The sequence below is a fragment of the Rhipicephalus sanguineus genome, chromosome 1 (assembly GCF_013339695.2).
Source record: "Rhipicephalus sanguineus isolate Rsan-2018 chromosome 1, BIME_Rsan_1.4, whole genome shotgun sequence".
NCBI lineage: Eukaryota > Metazoa > Arthropoda > Arachnida > Ixodida > Ixodidae > Rhipicephalus > Rhipicephalus sanguineus.
In genome coordinates, this window is record NC_051176.1 from 79328299 (window position 1) to 79343707 (window position 15409).

The window sequence follows — 15409 nt, forward strand, 5'->3', positions numbered from 1 at the left end:
CGAAACCTTCAGAACACGACGCGAACCAGACAGACCCCTGACGACGAAATCTCGCGGACTGAAGAAGACCCGGCGACGCAAAATGGAAGCAGCGGAACACACCGACGCAGCCGTGACCCCACGCCACGACCTAACTGCAACGCGAGACGACGAACTAGCGACCTCGACGTTCTTATCGACGGCCACAGCGTCACATCTCTCGTCGACACCGGAGCCGACTATTCTCTCTTCAGTGGACCGTTCGCCACCAAGCTGAAGAAAGTAAAGACCGCTTGGAGTGGACCCGAAATCCGGACAGCTGGAGGCCACCTGATAACGCCGATTGGTGTCTGCACGGCGAGAGTCACCATCAATAACCGGACTTATCCTGCGAGCTTTGTAATCCTACAGAATTGCTCTAGGGATGTGATACTTGGAATGGACTTCCTAAGTGACCACGGCGCCGTCATCGACCTGAGGTCTGAGTCGATAACGCTAACCTCAGACAAAGCGCTCTCGCCCCACGCGACGCCAGGGAACCATGCATTGAACGTTATAGAAGAGCAGGTGACCGTTCCACCGCGCTCCAGCGTCATTATTTCCGTCGGCACCGAAAAACCTGCGAACCTTTAAGGCGTCATCGAGGGCGATCAACAATTACTCTTGAACCGTCAAATTTGCGTCGCACGAGGTATAGCCGAGCTGCGCGACGGTAAAGCAAAGGTAGTGCTGACAAACTTCAGCCACGAATATAGGCACGTCAACTTTGGTACGACGGTTGCCTACATCGACGAATGTGTGGCCGCCAGCGATGCTTTCGCCCTCTTCGATGCTGCCGAACCTGCTTCAACGAATCGAGGTCCCGAACCAGATTTCGACGTCAACCGGAGCCTTCCGAAGGTCAAGCAAGACCAGCTGAAAACCCTGCTCCTGCAATACAAGGACTGTTTCTCGTCATCATCGCGGGTCCGACAAACGCCCCTTGCTAAGCACCGCATTATAACAGAAGAAAATTCTCGACCACTCCGACAGAGCCCCTACAGAGTTTCGACGCGAGAACGTGAGGCCATAAAGAAACAAGTCGACGAAATGCTACGCGACGACATCATCCAGCCTTCAAAGAGTCCGTGGGCGTCACCCGTGGTGTTAGTGAAGAAGGACGGGACACTGCGCTTCTGCGTTGATTATCGGCGCCTGAACAAAATCACGAAGAAGGATGTGTACCCCCTCCCATGGATAGACGACACCCTGGATCGACTACACAACGCGACGTACTTTTCGTCGATGGACCTCAAGACCGGCTATTGGCAGATCGAAGTAGACGAAAGAGACCGAGAAAAGACCGCTTTTATAACACCCGACGGCCTCTTTGAGTTCAAGGTCATGCCTTTCGGTCTTTGCTCGGCACCTGCGACGTTCCAGCGCGTCATGGACACCGTGCCGGCTGGCTTGAAGTGGCAGACTTGCCTTGTTTACTTGGACGACGTCGTTGTGTATTCCTCGAACTTCGACGAACACCTCCAGCGACTTCAATCCGTACTTCAAGCAATAAAGAACTCCGGGCTCACCCTGAAGCCAGAAAAGTGCCGCTTCGCATACGAGGAGCTCTTGTTTTTGGGTCACGTGATCAGCAAGACTGGAGTGCTCCCAGACCCAGGAAAACAGCTGCCATCGCCGCTTTCCCGCTACCCACCGACAAGAAGGCCGTGCGCCGATTTCTCGGCTTGTGCGCCTATTACAGACGTTTTGTCAAAGACTTTTCACGGATCGCCGAACCACTAACGCAACTCACGAAGACCGACGTCGAATTCAGGTGGCAAACAGCGCAAGCCGAAGCATTTCATGAACTGAAACGACGCCTGCAGACGCCTCCCATACTTGCGCATTTCGACGAATACGCCGATACAGAGATTCACACCGATGCAAGCAGCATAGGACTCGGCGCCGTCCTTGTGCAGCGGACGGGCGGACTGGAAAGGGTTATCAGTTATGCTAGCCGGTCGCTGTCTAAAGCAGAGGTCAACTATTCCACAACAGAAAAGGAGTGCCTCGCCATCATCTGGGCTACGTCAAAGTTTCGCCCCTACGTCTACGGCAGGCCCTTCAAAGTTGTGAGCGACCATCACGCCTTGTGTTGGCTAGCTAACTTGAAGGACCCTTCAGGTCGCCTCGCACGGTGGAGCTTAAGACTTCAAGAATTTGACATTACTGTCGTGTACAAGTCCGGAAGGAAACACTCCGACGCCGACTGCTTGTCTCGTGCCCCCGTCGACCCACCACCGCCCGACGACCAGGATGATGACAGCTTCTTGGGAGCCATAAGTGCCGAAGACTTCGCCGAACGACAGCGAGCCGACCCGGAACTGAAGGGTCTAGTGGATTACCTGGAGGGCAGGACCATCGCTGTCCCAAAAGTATTCAGGCGAGGATTGGCATCATTTTCCTGAAAAACAACGTCCTCGTAAAGAAGAACTCTCTCCGGCCCGAGCCAGCTACCTTATCGTTGTACCTTCGGGACTGCGACCAGAAATTCTGCATGCCTGCACGACGACCGACGGCTGGACACCTCGGACTTTCCCGAACGCTCGCACGAGTACAGGAAAAGTACTACTGGCCGCGCCTTGCAGCCGACGTCACTCGCTACGTAAGGACGTGCCGAGACTGTCAGCGACGGAAGACACCACCCACAAGACCAGCAGGCTTCCTTCAGCCGATCGAGCCTCCTCGGCGACCATTCCAGCAGATCGGGATGGACCTCCTGGGGCCGTTTCCAACGTCGACTTGCGGAAATAAATGGATCGTCGTGGCTACCGACTACCTCACCCGCTACGCCGAAACAAAAGCCCTGCCCAAAGGCAGTGCCGCTGTGGTAGCAAAGTTCTTCGTTGAGAGCATCGTCCTTCGACACGGCGCCCCGGAGGTTCTCATCACCGACAGAGGTACGGCGTTTACGGCTGACCTAACTCAGGCGATCCTGGAATACAGCCACACAAGCCACCGCCGCACCACCGCGTACCACCCACAGACCAACGGCCTCACCGAGCGTCTAAATAAGACCATCGCCGACATGCTCGCCATGTATGTACGTCGACGTCGAACACAAGACGTGGGACGCCATCCTTCCGTACGTGACCTTCGCGTACAACACGGCCGTACAGGAAACGACGCAGATGACGCCGTACAAGTTGGTCTACGGACGGAGCCCGGCAACGACGCTCGACGCCATGCTACCAAACATGACCGACGAGGAAAACATCGACGTGACCACCTACCTACAGCGCGCCGAAGAAGCACGACAGCTCGCCCGCCTACGGATCAAGAACCAGCAGACGACTGACAGCCGCCGCTACAACCTTCGACGACGCCACATGGAATACCAACCCGGTGACCGTGTATGGGTATGGACGCCAATACGCCGACGAGGACATAGTGAGAAGCTTCTTCGACGATACTTCGGACCGTACAGGGTACTTCGACGCCTCGGCGCACTCGACTATGAGGTTGTTCCTGACGGCATTACGAACTCTCAGCGGCGCCGTGCGCGACCTGAAGTCGTCCATGTCGTGCGCCTTAAGCCGTATTTTGCGCGTTAGCGAGCCTGGGGACTCTATTTTTTTTCCTTTGTTATTGTAACTTATTTGTGTATGCACTTGTTTTTTTTCTCTTCTATGTTCTTTCGCAAGCATCGGGACGATGCTTTTTCAGAGGGGGGCAATGCCACGCCCACTTCTTGTCTTGTTTTGATGTATTCGGGTTTGACCGGCAGGGACGGTTATCAACGCTCGACGCTGTCAGCGAACTAGTGTTCTGGAAGCGTCGCGATTGTGGTGGATCGGTTTGTTAAGATTGCGCCCCGCACGCGAATGTTCCAGCTTTGTCTAGAGATTGCGCCGCCACCGGCGATATCGCTGGAAAGTTCGATGGCGCCTGTATAGGGGCCGACGCGCTTGACTGCTTGTCGGTTGATCGACGGACGACGCCCTGTTCGCCGCTATCGTTGTGCAGCGTGTATTGCTGTAGTTCTGGTTCTTATTTTCCGGCCACAAGTTCGGCCAAATAAACAGTTTCATCCTGCAAACGCCGACTGCTGTCTTCGTCGACGTCACGACCACGTGACATATATATATATATATATATATATATATATATATATATATATGTACGAGAAGGGCAGTCTTGTGCGGGCCAGGCCGCTAGTGAAAGTAAAGGTCCGCAGGGACCCCTGCCTTAGAAGCAGTGCATGTAGGCTACTTACTGCTCGTCCCTTCCTTTTTTGATAGCGTTAGAGAGCTCGTTTCGCAGAAATGCCGCCGTCGGTGTCGGCGTCGCTACGTAGCTTGTGAGCGAAAAATCGTTCGTGACCGAAAAATCGACAAAGGTGCAAATAAGTAAACAATAAAAATCTTCGATCCCATTGAGAATTGAACACGGGCCGTGTGCGTGGCAAGCAGGTGTTCTACCACAAAGCCACGACGTTACTTGCAACTGCTTCGGGAAAAAACACTACATAAATGCCATGTAGAGCCCATTCGGCGATTTGTAGGCGCATTGGCGAGGCCGTCAAACTACGTTTTCTTGCGCGACGTCATGCTTCGAAAAAAGCCGGGATAGTGCAGCCATCGCCGCTAAAACAGCTCCAAAAATGGACAGCTATGTCCATCTAGTGGAAAACATATCAAGCCAACGCCTGCTTTCTAGAGGAGGCGTTGATCAAGCAAACACCAAACATTAGATAAGGTGCTGCAATCTGTGAGGCATTGTGAGCAATATATCTCGACACTTGCTCCAGGGAAGTGCTTTAGATCGAAAACCTGTACCATTACTATAGATACATAGCGCGTGCGCGCGTGTGTGTCTGTGTGCGTGTGCGTGTGTGTGTAACAATACACATTAATAAGTATGCACTTAGTGGTTGAAGTGCGCACTAGGGGCCGGATTTCGCTATCGCGTTCAACTCTTAAAGGCGAAGCTTAAGGGTCCCCCCATTTTTTTTTCTCTGCAGGTTACATTCCTCAATGTGTCCAAGCCGATTAACGGCCGATATAACGCAACAGCTTTATTTATTTATTTATTTATTTATTTATTTATTTATTTATTTATTTATTTATTTATTTATTGAGCCTCAATGACGTTATCGAAACGTCCGTGGGGCACTTCCCAAATTAAAGGGATTGCGAGCTTCTTCACTTAATGTTTCGACGCGTTCTCCGAGTCTAGATACAGTGATTCAAGCGTCAAAGGTGGAATAAACTGCCAAATAACGCATTATTGTAATAGCCACGCTTCCTATCTCCGAATGAGCTCTGCCTAACGCCTCGTCTCTAACAATAGCTTCTTTTTTCTTCTTCGGGTAATACGCGGGGATGGAGCAGACACTTTCTACAACGACATCTGCCTGCTGAAAATTCGTACCACGGACCAACATCGGATATTTTTCAACGAATACGTGAAGCCCGTGTGCCTACCGACGAAGCAAGACACTTACGTCGGCGGCAGCTACTGCATCATTGCCGGCTGGGGAAAGACGTTCACTACTCAACGAAGGCAACCCCGTAAGCAATGATTATTAGTTCCGTAAACGAATTGATTGATAGGCTAGTTGATCGTGCATAACTGGTTGAGATCGATTAGCGAAAATTAAAAAAAAAAACGACGGGGAACAAAAGAAAGAACTCTTCCCTGTTATTAAGGGAGGACGTGGGGATCGATAGTGACTTTTTTGTTTCTTGACACAGAGTAGGGAAATTTTGCATACATACTGTAAATAGTTTATACATTGATGAAATTATCTTCATTATTTCTTGTTTGATGAAAACTTACATGTTTCTTGCTGGTGGAAAGCCTGGCACAATGATGAATAGAGGCCGGATTTTTAGGCATTAAAGAAGCGCCTCTTAGGCGCCAGAAATAGGCAGGCAAAACAATGTTTGAGGCTTCCAAAATAGTAAATATACGCACAATAATTTTTCACATAAATGCAAATAACTTCAAACGAATACGTGCGTTGCTTAAAATGGCATAAAGGCGCCAACGATTGAACATGCACCGTTCGCAGATCATGGTCTCTCCCGTGTTATGCACGGAGAGTCAAGTGCCCACTTTCGAATCAACACACTCCTGGGTGTCTTTTCGGCATAACTGAGAAGGGCAGAGCGGGAGCACGTAGCCAGATCGCTAAAAGACAAGAAGGGAGCGATTCCTCCTACTGTCCGGGTCGAATAGTGTAGAGCCAATTTGTCCCTTGGCAGTGAACCATCGGCGTAGCCAGGGAGGGAAGGGGGCTTCGGAGGGTTCGAACCTCCTCCCCCCCCAAAAAACTTTTCAGTTTTTCACGTGAGTATATACACGCACACATACGAACGCACGCACGAATATACATAAAGTAGGCTTAACACCCCCCCCCCTCCGAAAAAAATTGCTGGCTACGCTACTGCAGTGAACACCTTTAAGGCGCGTTTACACTAGAACGACACGACACCGATTTCGGTCTGCCGACTGTCGCCGGGAGTGTCTTTTGTCGTGCCGTCGTCCTATTTACACTGAAACGACGCCAACAATCGGCCGATCGTCTATGAAAGACGCCGTCCGCGTCTTATCGTGCTCCCAGCCTCTCGTCGGCCGATTCTCTTGTCACACAGAAGGCGCGCACAGCGACACCAACTAAACTTGCGCGCTAAAGTTGAAAACGGGCGAACACCTGCAGCTCATTTCGGCCGTCCTCCCTCCTCTAACATTGTCCCTCTCGGTGTAGCGGCGCGGCCACCGCCACCCCTTCCGGCGTCGGGGAGCGGGGGTGCGGGCAGACAAAGGGAAGCAAAGAAAAGACGTCGGAGGGGTGCGCGAGATGCCCATTGTCAAATGCCCGAGTATGTCGAGGGGGATCTCCCCCAAGATCTACCCCTTCGACGTTCGAAGCAACGACATGGGAAAATTTTCGCTCGGCCACCGATCTCCCGAAGACCTCCCGACGACACGTCGGCCGATACGTTCTGCTGGTGTTTTTGGTCTGCCATCATGTTACACTACTACGACATGCTGTCTTTGGAGTCGTCGGCGTCGTTGTCGGCCTAGTGTGACCAGACGGTCCGGCGACATCGTCGGCGGGTGACTCGTCGGACGACCGTCTGCGTCTGCCTCGTGTCTGCGTCGGTGTCGTGTCGCTCTAGTGTAAAAGTAGATGGCGTTCGTCCGTGCGTAACGCCTTCTTCTTGTGTACGTTCTTCTGTGTTTTCGCTGGTACCCCGTTTTCAAGTTCATAATGCACCAACTCGCCCAACAGCTATTTCAAAGTAAATTACAAAGAAAACAAAAGCCCGTGCACATAACTTTGTTTTTTGATCCTTTTTTTTCCTCTTCACTCTCCTTTGCGCTGACGACTCCGTGGTCTCGCATTCGCCAACCGCCCGCGCCACGTGAGTGCGGCAGCGAATGCTCGCCGGCGTGTCCCACTTCAGGGCTGTTAGCGGTTGTTTTTCGCAAGTTGGCTGAACTAGACGACTAGGTTGAACCCCAAACAGATCTGAACAGTCCATGTTGCCCGCTAACATGAATAACGGTCTCAAACTGCACTTGAAATCGAAAATTGAGAATAAACAGGGTTCATATAAGCGTCAATTGTGAAAACAGGCATTTTTAGGCATTCGTGAGCATTTAGGCACAAACGCCAAAAATAGGCATTTATAGGCACTATAAAAACACAATAAAAGCCCTTCTTAACCCCTAATTGATGCTCATATATCAAAGTGGCGCGATAGGAACGCAAGGAACAAAATAGGCATTTGCCTAAAATTCCGTCTCTTGTGATGAAATATGCTAGAAAGCTGGAATTACTTTGTATCTTTGCTCACATATTGGTTGTACTTTAGGACAGTGTTAGATTTTTTTACAGCCTTAATAATTTTGTGCTGAACGTAACATGCAAACGCATGTGTATCAGCTAATCGTGCCGTGCATTAATTATGAGAAAAAAAATAATGAAAGTCCAAAAATAATTTCAAGACTTTGCTGACGTACAGCACTGTCTATGAATTACAGTAAAACGAACACCATCAAAATCGGTCCAGCCATAGTTGTGCTATGCTTTCCACAAGCGAAGTGGCAGGTACAAAAAACTATTTTGAGAAAATTGACAACGGTTGAAGTTGACCCTATACTAAAGTGTGCAAAAACAGTAATAATTGGTGTCCTTGCCACAAGGAAATCTTTTGGGCCCCTACTTCTTATTCTGGCCTGATTTAGGAAGTTTATTAGCCTCTATCATTTACCGCCGACGCTTTTGTGCAGCCCTCTGGAACTGAAGTGTATACCAGGCTGCATGTAAACATTGGGCATGTTGGACTGTATCGCTACTTTCACGGCCGCGAAACGTGTCGTCGGGCGGCCTAAATAGTGGTGTATTAGTTTGCCGAAGCGTTGCGATCACCCCTGTCAACTCCTAACGCCTAAAGGTTCATTTTCCCGTTATTAACTTTTCTAAGTGAAACGAGAATGCTCTGCCGCTAGTGGGGACATTATATAGACGACCGTTTTATCGAAACGGGACCAAGAACGCGTGCGCACTAAGCTCGGGTCTCAGCGGAGTGGCGCGAGAGCAAGCGTCGGCAGATCGTCTCCGGTCTACGAAGTAAAGCCGGAAAAGCGGCATTCGCGCGTCATCTGATAAGTAGCAAGCGTTTTGATGATAAAACGCTATGGTTTACATCGCTGTTGCTTTATTGCCGCCCTGGCAAGGGATGGCACGACGTGCCGACAACCCAGTCAGTGCGCCGCTATCTAATCGCCGGCTCGCCAGAACCACGTGATACCGTCCTCCGTTTTCCTCCGTACAAAGCTAAAGAAGCTTGCACTTTGCCTCCCGTACACGCGTCAACTTTCGAAGAGCGGCGACTCGCGTGCTTATGCCCGCGGTGTGACCAACACAGAAGCAACGGAGACTGCGTCGCGAAAGAAGGGCTAGCCGATGAGCATTCCGCTGGTAAACACAGCGGCCGTCGCCGTTGGCAACAGCCAATAGGAAAGCGGCTCTTAACGGTGTTGCGCGCTGCGCCAATAGGAGCGCCGCGAACATCGCAAGGATCGTGAGAACGCCTCCGATTTTTTTTTTTTGCGCTTTTTCTATGCGGAGATCGTAAGCGAGAAGGGTGAAAATGGAAAGGCGGAACTTTGAGCTTCCAAACGACGCCAAGATGGCGGCGTTAAGTGGCGGGAAAGACGAGATACGGCGCCGTGAATTGCAGCGTTTTAGCGCAATTTTGGGCTTCTTTTTCGCCGACCGCGCTTACGAAATTATCTTTTCTTTTTTTTTTCGGGCACTTGAGAGTATGTTTTCGGCGTAATCGTTTAGATACTGCGTAAATAAGGGACTGCGGATACTAAAACTAGTGTTTTCCAGAAACTGATTTTTAAAGCTATTTTCGTAATTTGATCCCCGCATCCCCCCTTAAAAGTTTTGAGTAGCACTTGTCCTCCTCTCTTTCCTTGAGTTCTTTTTTTTTGCGCTAATGTACGTCAACCAGTAATACTGCCGTTCTTGCAGACTTATCTTGTGTTGACCCGGCTAGAAAGATGTAAATACCTTACACGCGTAGGGCTACATTAATAAAGAGGTCGGATTCAAGACCAATGTTGACGGGGAGAGCAAGGCGGAAAAAAATTTTGAACGCAGACGCAACAACCAAACGAGAACGAAGCGTTTGTCCTTGTCTTCTCCTATTGTCTGTACCCACTTTTTTTATGGGCCTATTTTTTTCCAATCCACATGATAAATCAACTGCAGTACAAGTTATCAGTAGACGGTCGCGGAATCAAATCCCGGCCGCGGCGGCCGCCTCTCGAAGGAGGAGAACTTCTAGATGCCTGTGTAGTTAGATTTACGAGCACGTTGGAGAGCACCAGATGGTCAAGATTTCCGAAGCCTTCCACTACGGCGTCCCTGATATCGTGGTTTTGGGACGTAAAACACCAACGATCATCATCGAGTTATTAGTATTCCAGAGCCAATGCAGGACCTTCATTTGACAAATAGAGTCCTCCTTCCTCTATTCTCAGAATTATGGCCCAGAGCCGTAATACTTAGTATTGATCCTCGAAACTGGAGGCCACTCAGGTGCCACTGTTTGCGTCACCGTTGTGGAAACAAATGCTCGAACGTGAACTCGCCGCGCACATCTAGAAGTCATCAGTGTCCAGTTAGGTGCGATCATCTTTTCGAGGAGCTGCAGTGAACGGCAAAAAATGAGGAACAATATGCCATGCCAATCAATCTCTCTCTCTATGTCGTTGAATTCATAGAAAGCTTCCGCGAAGCCTCTAACATTTGACGAGGTACCAAAGGCGTGCGCACAGGGGGGGGGGGGGGCAAGGGGGGGGGTCCGCCCCCCCTATTCACCTAATAGGGGGGCGCAAAGTCAGCCCCACGCATTGACATAAAGGGAAAGGGGGACGCTGCGGCGACTTGGGGGGGGGGCGCAATGTCAGCGCCATACATTGACATAATTTGGAGGGGGGGGGGGGGTGCTGCGACGAACTTTCGTTCCCCCTGAAGCGGAACCCTGCGCACGCCTATGCGAGGTACCTTTGCGTTGCACGCATACATTCAATGAAATTACACGTTGCAAAAAATGAAAGTAAGGAACTATACGCCATCGCCAGTTAGATTATTAAAAAACCAGTTCACAAGAGCGTCACAGAAAGTTTCAACATGCGCGCGTTGGATATGTATAATCGTCTAGTCTTCTTGTCTCTATTAGCGATTGTTGTGTTTACTGTTCCTCTTGAAAACTAGGGTTAATTTTTATCACCAACACATTTGAAATCCTTAAAGACACATGTGTGTCTGCGTGTGCGTGCGTGCGTGTGCGTCTGTGGGTGTTTTCAGGCGCCCCGCGCTCAAAGTCACACGCAATGCGTGAGCGATGATTTCTGAACGTTATACCAGATACAAAAAAAAAAGAACTCACCGCTGCCTCTCGGAAAAACGAAAGCTCGTGGTATTTCTGTGCTGTATTCTCAGGTTCCGCCGTGCTTCAGACAGCAGCAGTGCCATTGTACCAACCCGGAGAATGCGAGCAGCCTTGGGTGTACGGAAACAGAATACAGCGGGGCATGTTCTGCGCGGGCCACGCACAAGGCGGGATGGACGCTTGCCACGGTGACAGCGGAGGACCGCTCATCTGCCGATCCGTCACTGGTGAACGCAGTTCTAATTAGGGAGTTTTAGCTTGTAACGTATACTTCTTTACGCTACCGTTACCGGATTACGTTTACCGTTTTACCGGAACTCGAGTTTTAGTACAGTTTTTTTAGCAGCCCAAACGTAAACCTTTACGTACGTACGTAAACCTTTACGTTTGCGCAAACCACTAAATGGTGATGATAACAGCATTTAAACTACATTTAATTTAGATAATATTGAATTACGCTGCGGCAAAATCATAAGAGAGGTTTTTAGCGCGTGCAGTATCCCGGTATAAGCGAAGGTGTGTAGCAATACCAGGTTACCGGGCGATGGTGTTGACATCTCGTGACGTTTCGCGCAACCACAATCATGCACACGTTTGTTTTTGCTTAGTGTTCTTGAGGAGAAAAAATGATTAAAAAGGCAACTCATTCGTAATAATGCCGCTGCAAGGCATTTACATTGGGAGTAGAATGCCCGATGTTTCTACAATAACAATTTTGTGCTCGCCTGGTACACCTTGGCCCCGCTAGATGGCGCCACCTATCCAGCCTGTCAGCGTCTTTAGGCTTCTTACGTTTGCGGATTCGTAATTCTAGGTCGCTCTAGGCTCGGTAATCCGGCTGAAATAAGGTGATCGAGCGCACTTTGCTTATTTTGACTCGGCGGCTGGAGTCTCCGCAAAGCGGATATCGCGAGTAGCCACGAACGAAGGTGGATTTGCGAGATAGGGCCGTAAACGTAAAGCCTATCCGGCGAGTAGTTTACGTTCCGTAAACCTTTACGTTCCGTAAAGGTTCGCGCATGCGCAGATTCCATCCGGTATCCGGTAACACGGTAACGTAAAGACGTATACGTTACAAGCTAAAACTCCCTATTACCTTTGTCCGCAGGCGTAAAGCTACCGGTACGTTTGGTTACCGGGGAGCGTATTATCTTTTGCTGGCGCCGTTTTGCACGCGAACGAGAAATAAAGGGGAGTGAGGAGGGTGGCAGCGGTCGCGCCAGGCACCAACCCTTTATCCTCGGTAGGGACAAAAACGTAAGCAACCGTGTTGGTGGCGCTATCTGATCATTGTGGCGCAAAGTTCACAACCAATGAGGTCCCCGCACCCCAAGTCATGTCGGTATTGCGTAAGTGCCTTATGGCACTTACGCAATACCGACATGACTGTCTTACCGACGATGTAGACGTGAGCAGCCACGTTGGCGGCACCGTCTCATGGCGCGGACAATCAACATACCTGGCCCAGAGCTATTAGTGCAGCGGCCACCTATCATTTACTTTCTGCATAGTGTGAAGCGTCGGCAGTGACAGAATCGTTAACAAACATTCATTATATTCTTTCAAATAGGACGCCTCATTAAATATTTAAAAAGTTCTATGCGGCGAGCAGCACTATGAAAATATCATTTGTCCAGCAACACTGCCGGCTAAACCAATGGCAGCTTGGTATTCCGCTGAAAGGTAATACGCTTACTATACAGGACAGCGATGTTGACTTGCAGCCTTGTAGTACGTCATAGCTAAGCAATGCCGAGTATACATACCGGATGTTTCAACAGATGCGTTCGAAATTTCTAACAATATACAAGGGGAAATAATGATATGATTTCCGCGAGATTGCTATTACCGTATACGCATACATTTCAAAAAATTGGCCGCGTATCTGCGTGCTTCGCTGCAAATGCCGTGTAAAGACGATAGAGGAGGCGCTGCGTGAGATATGGACGCCATCTGGCAATACGTCGGGAAACATGAGCTTGTGCAGAGGGTTTCCTTCCTCCGTGGCAGAGGGCGTTCGTCGGCGCGCATAGGCATTTTCAGCGCAACCGCATTTTCAGCGCAGCTTAAGAAACTAGGGTCTTTAGAATTACGTATCTATGTATTTTCTATTAAAGGAGCACACCACCCAATCCTTACCTAGTGATGTTGCGCCTCAGATATGCGCAATATTTACTTTTTGATCGACAACGTTCACAAGTATGAACAGCCGTACCAATTCAAGATGGGTGGGTGGTAAGCAAGTGGTTCAACTTTGGCCGGGTCGCTGAATCGGGTGACAGACAGACAGACAGACAGACAGACAGACAGACAGACAGACAGACAGACAGACAGACAGACAGACAGACCAAAATTTCTGCGTTTAAGTTCCCCAAGAAAGACTATCGTCTTTAAAAAACATCATCACGCGGTATCCCGCGGCGCCCGCTCTCACTATGCAGCTCATGATGCTCAAATCAGCCAATGGCCGTGGACTTGGTGTTATGGCGTGTGGTCATTTGGGTTTAGGCCATCATTTGTTGAGAGATAGAGCGAGCGATTTCTAGCTGAATTTGAGTATTATTTGTAAATTAAAAGGCCATGGTGCTGCGCTATAATGTTTGGCTCACATGTTAGCAATAGCCTCGGCTACTGATCGGCAGCGTTTTCTGACCATGCTGAAAAAGTGCTGCAGGGCCCCTTTAAGCCAAAAGAGCCATGCGATCATTCCCAATAGAAGACTTGGAGCGCGCCACCCAACTAGCTCATAACCATTCCCATAAACGCAAGAAGTCGATGAGGCTGTGAATGTTTCGCAGCTTAGTAAATTCCGGCTAATTTCACACTGAACAGCGAAACTTGACTGATGGAGAGCGCAACTGTCACACACCGCATGAGTGAACGTGCAAGGTGTACGTGACTGGTTGAGCCTCGCCATCAGTCGAGTATGAAGCGAGCTTCCTCTCCAAACCGCGAGATCGCTCGCTTCGTGCTCACATGACAGAGATGCGGAAACATCACAAAAATGGTGCGACACTTGCGCTCTCCGTCACTTCAGTTTCGCTTTGCTTTAAGTCTTCCATTGGGACCACTCGCGTGGTTTTTTTTTTTTGTCTAAATGTTATCCTAATGTACATAATTGCCTAATTAACACCCGAGTCACTTTCAAGTGTACACCTCTCTGGTAAAATCAATGTAGAACAAATCATGGAACTCTCTTCCTCACTTTTTCAACGCAACAGGGAAGCAGCGTCGCCAGGGGAGTGGTTTGGGGTGTTCAACCCCACCCCCGAAATTTTTACATTTTTTATGTGTATAGATACGCACTTACACGCTTAAACAGCAACGAACATGCATAAAGGGAGGGTTGGACCTTGCCCCCTTACCGAAAAACTTTCTCGCGACGCAGTCGGCGTGTGGCGGAAAAAGGTGGCGCTCATAACGGAATGCCTATCCTTGCTAATCATGGCAACTGCAGCTGTTTTCTCTAATAGCTCACAAAAAAAATGGCGGATGGTGGGATCGAACCTCCTTCCTACACGCTAAGAAACAAAAAGACTATGTGTGACTCCTTTAAGGCAGTCCTCAGTCATATGACTCTCTTTAAAGAGGCATGCTAACTCTCCTGTAGGTCACACGACTCTCCGAAGAGAGTGCAATGACATCCAGAGAGAGTTGACGTGCCTCTTTAAGAGTTTCATATGCATGACAAGTCAGGACTCGCAAAAAAAAAAAAGTCAAAAGACTCTTTTTTTCTTAGACTGTACAACATTGCAGCCAGCACTTAAGTAACAAAAATCATGAAGTCGAAAAAGAAAAACAGGTGCAGGGCTATATGTGAACCCAAGTGAGAATTTTGTTGTGTGCAGAGATGCTCACGCTTTCTTGCGCCCATATATGTTGGGTCGAAATCTTGAGCGCCTCGTGTCAACCTCCTTTCCTCTCTCCGCAGGTCGGTACGCTGTGTTCGGTATCATCAGCTGGGGAGAGGAGTGCGGCCAACCCAACCGTCCGGGGGTGTACGTCAAAGTGCAGGACTACCTGGACTGGATCACAATGACTGCGGACGAGCTCCAGCTCTACAGAGCTTGAACCACACAACAGTGAATGGGCATATCAAGAGCTCTATTCGCAATAATGAGACAGCGCTTGCACGAAGTGTCTAATTGTATACCTCCTAAACATTAAAGGGGCCCTGCGGCAGAAATTAAGCATGTCTTTTTCATCCCTTCTTCTGGTTATGTGTGATGCACCGATATTGTTGCGCCAGTGGCAACGCCGCGGGAACAAAGTTGTTATAATCTTGTTCCAACCGAAAAACCACGTTGACATCGGGCTACATGTAGCGACAGACAACGGCCTTTTTTTATGATTGGAAGTGACCTCTCATCACGTGGCAGGGACGACATTGGGTACGCGTTTTGATTGGCATGACACGGCAAGTCGCTTGCAATATTCATATGGTCTCAGCTATACCACATGCGATAAAA

General features: G+C 49.5%; 1 protein-coding gene across 2 annotated transcripts in view; it reads left to right on the top strand.

Moving 5' to 3' along the window:
• Positions 1-15150, top strand: part of LOC119393259 (neurotrypsin) — a 74190-nt gene extending 59040 nt beyond the window's left edge. For both annotated transcript variants that reach the window (XM_037660192.2, XM_037660201.2), the window contains 3 exons: positions 5352-5531; positions 10991-11167; positions 14872-15150. In XM_037660192.2, coding sequence (XP_037516120.1) covers positions 5352-5531; positions 10991-11167; positions 14872-15011 — 497 coding nt within the window. In that variant the 3' untranslated portion in view covers positions 15012-15150. The remainder of the gene's footprint in view (positions 1-5351; positions 5532-10990; positions 11168-14871) is intronic.
• Positions 15151-15409: the final 259 nt, after the last annotated feature.